This window comes from Nerophis lumbriciformis, linkage group LG31 (assembly GCF_033978685.3).
Source record: "Nerophis lumbriciformis linkage group LG31, RoL_Nlum_v2.1, whole genome shotgun sequence".
Taxonomy (NCBI): domain Eukaryota; kingdom Metazoa; phylum Chordata; class Actinopteri; order Syngnathiformes; family Syngnathidae; genus Nerophis; species Nerophis lumbriciformis.
The window spans coordinates 24,899,001-24,905,000 of record NC_084578.2 but is presented as its reverse complement, the minus strand read 5'-3'; the positions used below and the strand labels follow the sequence as shown (position 1 = coordinate 24,905,000).

The 6,000-nt window shown below is 42.3% G+C and overlaps 1 protein-coding gene across 2 annotated transcripts in view; it reads right to left on the bottom strand.

The window, feature by feature from the left end:
* LOC133574262 (inactive dipeptidyl peptidase 10-like) overlaps positions 1–6,000 on the bottom strand; it is a 167,617-nt gene that overhangs the window by 22,244 nt on the left and 139,373 nt on the right. For both annotated transcript variants that reach the window (XM_061926364.1, XM_061926365.1), the window contains exons 22-23: positions 1,535–1,589; positions 1,359–1,458 (exon numbers count right to left, since the gene is read on the bottom strand). In XM_061926364.1, the coding sequence (XP_061782348.1) occupies positions 1,359–1,458; positions 1,535–1,589 (155 nt within the window). The remainder of the gene's footprint in view (positions 1–1,358; positions 1,459–1,534; positions 1,590–6,000) is intronic.

Genomic DNA, 6,000 nt, shown 5'->3' with positions numbered 1-6,000 from the left:
ACTAACACTACTACATACACCCCCTGCTACCACCTACCACCAACCTCAACGCCGCCCCCCCCCAACCCCGCCCACCTCAACCTTCTCATGCTCTCTCAGGGAGAGCATGTACCAAATTCCAAGCTGCTGTTTTGAGGCATGTTAAAAAAATAATGCACTTTGTGACTTCAATAATAAATACGGCAGTGCCATGTTGGCAATTTTTTCCATAACTTGAGTTGAAGTTGTTCTCTTATTTTGGAATACTTTGTTACATTGTTTAATGCGTCCAGCGGGGCATCACAACAAAATTAGGCATAATAATGTGTTAATTCCACAACAGTATATATTGGTATCGGTTGATATCGGAATCGGTAATTAAGAGTTGGACAATATCGGAATTCACGAGTGAGGGAAGAGTGGATCGTGAGATCGACAGGCGGATCGGTGCGGCATCTTCAGTAATGCGGACGCTGCATCGATCCGTTGTGGTGAAGAAGGAGCTGAGCCAGAAGGCAAAGCTCTCGATTTACCGGTCGATCTACGTTCCCATCCTCACCTATGGTCATGAGCTTTGGGTCATGACCGAAAGGACAAGATCACGGGTACAAGCGGCCGAAATGAGTTTCCTCCGCCGGGTGGCGGGGCTCTCCCTTAGAGATAGGGTGAGAAGCTCAAAGTAAAGCCGCTGCTCCTCCATATCGAGAGGAGCCAGATGAGGTGGTTCGGGCATCTGGTCAGGATGCCACCCGAATGCCTCCCTCGGGAGGTGTTTCGGGCACGTCCGACCGGTAGGAGGCCACGGGGAAGACCCAGGACACGTTGGGAAGACTATGTCTCCCGGCTGGCCTGGGAACGCCTCGGGATCCACCGGGAGGAGCTGGACGAAGTGGCTGGGGAGAGGGAAGTCTGGGCTTCCCTGCTTAGGCTGCTGCCCCCGCGACCCGACCTCGGATAAGCGGAAGAAGATGGATGGATGGATGGACGGATATCGGCAAAAAAGCCATATCTATATGTGTGTGTGTACAAGCGTATTAGAAAAATATATTATTTCACATTGATTGAATTCTTTTGATGCTACAAGTTCTTTCTTGAATTCCGTAATGTTTCTCACCTTTTTATGGTGGATAATTTTGCAGTCATACTCAATTAAAAAGTACAGCAACTTTTAGATTCTTTGTTTGGGTACTTCAGTACACAAAATAATACGCAAGCAAACAGACTCGTTTGTTACAATGTTTGGCTATAATATAAATTAGGCAAAAATCAGGGCAAAATTTTGCAAAAATTCTACTTCAGAACTTGTACAAAATGTGAGGCGTACAAAAACCGAGGTACCACTGAATACATGTTATCTCCTGAAAGGATGTGTCGCTTACCATGAAGCCTCCAGTTTGTGATAGGAGCTACTGCTACACCACAGCTGAACGTCGAGCTGTAGGAGAGTAGCAGGATGGATGTAAGAAAACCTCCATATGCCTGAAAATCAGAATAAAAGTATTTCACAATCAAAGTGCTAATTATGCCAATGATGCTACAACAATGTGTAGCTTACCTTTCCATAAACTCCAACTCTGTTACCATCGATATAAGGGAGCATCATGAGATGTCTGAAAAAAAATAGCAATAATACTTCCGTACACAGTAGATGAGTAATATTTAATTCATACATACAGTACATAAACACAGATTAAACAGGATAAAATGATTTATGTAGTTAATTCAATTAAGAATTAAATATTTATTTGATAGCTGATTTTTTGGCGGAAGTTCAATCTGCAAAAAGCTGACCGGTCGTCATACCATGAGGCGGTTGGAAGTGCCTGGTCTCCAACCACACGCAATAACTATACCTACAGTAATTGATAGAACTGCTTAAAAGGTCTGCCAGATGACATATTTAAAGAGGATGTTACACAATGTACAGTGGTACCTCAATTTACCTGTACAAGTACCTCAATTTACAAGTACCTCAATTTACAAGTACCTCATACAAGTTATTCAACTTACAACTTACAGTAACCTCAATTTACAAGTACTTTAACTTATGATTACTACAAATTACAAGCTCCTCCCTTCACAATATCAGCCTTTTATATCTACCAATGACCTGTGGATTATCACCACACAAGAACGGACCTTCAAGAAGACTGACACTGTCCTACAAAATAAAGAGGCCTTCCAAGAGATGTAATCGTACTACAATTATCACCTGAAAACCATCCTATCCAAAACCCAGCAACGCAGCTTTTATTTCACAAAAGACGAGGCAGGGAATGAACTGAGCATATTTTTGGGATGAATAACAACATATATTTTTAACTGCCACCCTATTTAACTCACAGTTACTGAGCAGGACTGTCTTTCAAATCATGTCTCTACTACACCGAAGCCAAATCTCTCGAGTCTTTTACAAATACTGAACTGTCTTCAACCTCTGCACACCAAACACAAGAGTAGCAGGAATTAATTATGACATGATAATAAGCTATGTTTACTTTAAACCTTCAATCAGTCCCTCAAGGAATTTGCAATTCACACAAGCAAAGCCTCACAACGTTGTCCAAAGCCTGCAATTTTTGCACAAATTTTGGCTAATCGGGGTCATTTTCAGGGGCGCCGAAAAGGGGGGGGTAAAGGAGACGGATTCTAGGGGCCCATGATGGAGGGGGGCCCAGAGAGGCCCCTAATGATGATGAAATTATAATACAGAAAAAATAATGACACTGTGTTGGGGGCCCTGTAAAAATTATTTTCATGGGGCCCAAAATCCTTAGCGGCGCCCCTGGTCATTTTTGCCAACAGAATTCGTCTCTTAACGGCGCTCAATTAAATTTTTTATTAAACCTTTAATTAAACAGGAAAAAAATCTCATTGAGATTAAGAACCTTTTTTTCCAAGGAAATTACATCAATCACAATAACAACAAACATAAACACAAACTGTCCCTCCAGGACTTCGCTGTTTTTTGTGATTGTTGTTCCTAAAATTGTTAGGAACTCTCATGGTTGCCGTTTTTGTGACACCAAGATGCAGGAACCAGGAGAGCGAAGAGGAGGTAAGATGAGTTTTATTCCACAAACAGAGAGGGAAGCAGTCTTGCATGTAACAGTTACCAACATGAAGTGATCTTCGTGCTCGAAGATCACTTTATGTTGGAGGAGTGCTCGAGACAAGGCATATATAGAAACCTATGCTGATAGGCAGCAGGTGTGGACCGGCTGCCATTTAACGGTAGGTGAGGAAAAAAACAGTGCTCCGCGGAACAAATATGAAATAGAACAAAATAAGAGCACTGACGGGAAGTAAATACAAAAACAAGGAAACAAACAAAAATTAAGTGACCAATCGTCACAAAAATGCTTGAATTTGCAGCAGATTGCTCATAAAGTTGAGAAAAAGTTGCAATGTTTTGAGTTGATGAAGGATTTGACTCAAGGAGTACGTAAAGGAGAAATAGACAACAAAGCTGGGAATCTCAGCGTGGACGGTTCCTTGGAGCAGGATTTCGCTGGGTTTTTTTGTGTGATTGTTGCAGCCTACAATGCTTGAATTTGCAGCAGCTTTTTCAGAAAGTTGCGGAAAAAGTTGCAATGTTTTGAGATGATGAAGTTGACTCCAGGAGTACCTAAAAGAGTTTTAGGAGAAACAAAAACATCTGAGGCACGTCTTAAAGCTGGGGGGTCTCTCTTGAGAGGCTTTGAGAGCGGGAGAGACTGAGTGCCCAAAACAAGGAGCTCCTGCAGTGGCAGCCCGGGAAGACAGGGGACAGGTTACCAGTGACTAGGGATTCTTGTCGGTCTTGGGGACTTAATTTAAGTACAAAATCAGTCAGTGCTGTTTTTTTCCCTAACTGGACTTGAGTTGTTTTGCTGAGGAATTGTGAGTGTTTTTTGTTTTGACAGCATGGTGTTGCTTAAATGTATCAAGTTTTAATTTTCTGGTTTTTGAAATGACAAAGTGTTTGGCGGCTTGCTTGGATGAAGCTGCCACTACACAAAAGGTAGGTCTGAGCTGAGGACTATGCCATTTGTGTTACAGTTGTTTTGGTCTGGAACCCCAAGATGCAGAGACAGGAGATGGCGTGCAAGTATTGTAAAGATTTATTTGCAGAAAACAGAAACTAGTGCAGCCCGGGAGTGCACAGAAAGTTAATTCCTCTTGCTAGCATTGCCACAATGCTGAACAGCAAGATGACAGGGCTGACATATAAATCATCTTGATTGCCAATAAGGTAAAGGTGAGGAAGCCAGCGCTCAGACTGGAGAATTGTTTTCCAAATGAGACAACCAGGAAGTGGAACTGAAAATAGGAGAGCTGGAAAGGAAACAATACAAAACACAGTAACATAAATACAAAAGGCCAAACCGTTGATGACAGTTTGATCAATAAAGAATTCATATATTGTTACACATTGTTGTTCCTGCCTTGTTTATACAAGAAACAAACATAGGTTTTAATTAGACAGATGATGTGCGAGTTTGCGTGCTGCTGAGAGACAATTTCGATTTGAAAAAATAACGCTGATCGGTCCAAAAATTCAGGGAATGCAGGCACTGGACAAAATTGTGAGGCATTCAGATTTCTCAAGGATTGGTTAAATTTTATAAATAAGCACAATCACAAACTTTTTAAAGCCAAGAGGGATTAATTAACACATTAACACTAAAACAATTAAAAACAAGCACAGGTAAATATGGTTACCTCTCATGCTTTCAGATTGTTTTTTAAAGCAGTCAACTTTCTAATTAAAACATATGTTTCTTTCTTGTGTAGACGAAGCAGGAACAACATGTAACATTAATCTATGTTTTATCGATCAAACATCACAATTATCATCCACCTGCGTAACGCAGTCCAACTTCCTGTTCCTGTCTACAGCGCTAAGCCTTCTGGGTAATGTAGTATATAAACACGTCCTTGTTTACATGTATTTATACATTTAACACTTATGTATCCAGGGTAAGACAATTAGGAACATATTTTAATTTGCAATCAAGATTCAAGATGCTTTATTATCGTCCATTCTTTAACATGTACAAGACACATAAAAACTGAAATTTCATTTTCGGCACAGTCCCACTAAGAGCAGACATACGTTACAAGGGGACAAGACGGGACCGCCAACGGATCAGCCACTTACAGCGCTCCTTAAAAAAGGTGAGAAAAAGGTGACATTGGGAAAGGGGGAAGAGTAAAAAAAGTATCAGTCTAAGGCTGGATCCTCGGGAGGGGTCCAGACTGAGTCCAAGGAAAAAAAACTCACCTAGCATAGCACACATAAACATGATACATGTAATCACAACAACTCGCCCTGGAGGCCGGAAGCCGCTATAAAGCGCTATTCAGCCGTCCACAACCCCGAAGAGGAATTAAGCAGTGGTGAAGGCGTTGATTGGGGGAGGGGCTGGTGCGTGCATGTATGCCCAATTAACTTGGGTGAGATGTTGAAATGTTTTTGTGGACTGGGGCCGATCTCAAAGTTCGACACCAGGTGTTATTGAAAAAAAGGAAGGTCAAAAGCGTCCATCGTTGAGGAGTTTTTCAGAACAGCCTGTTCCTGATAACGTCAAGGCCATTCGAGGGAGTCAAATCGTAGATAAAGATGTTGTTTTCTTCGAGCAGTCAAAACAATGACATTCCTGCTCTGTGTCCGTGCTGGTACTCTCAAATTCAATTTAATTCTTCCTTCTCAGCAAGCTTCTTCATGATGAGATCCATTTTGCGATTCAAATGAGAAATCGCCACAGTCTGTGTTCCCACAGCCCGACCCAATCCTTCCATTGCGATGAACAGCCGTTGGGCTTCTTGAGTGGCTGCCATCGTCTTCCGAATTTGACGATACACCAGAGCAATGCCCAGCCCAATCAGCAGGCGCCCCGCGATCACGGTTCCAAATAGGTAGATGTCTTCCACGTCCTCGATGGAAAGGACTGAGAGGCACATGATTCTCCATTCATCCCAAGTGTCTCTCTCGTACCCCGCAGCAATGGTTCCATCAGGGCAGCCAGGCTCCCCCGA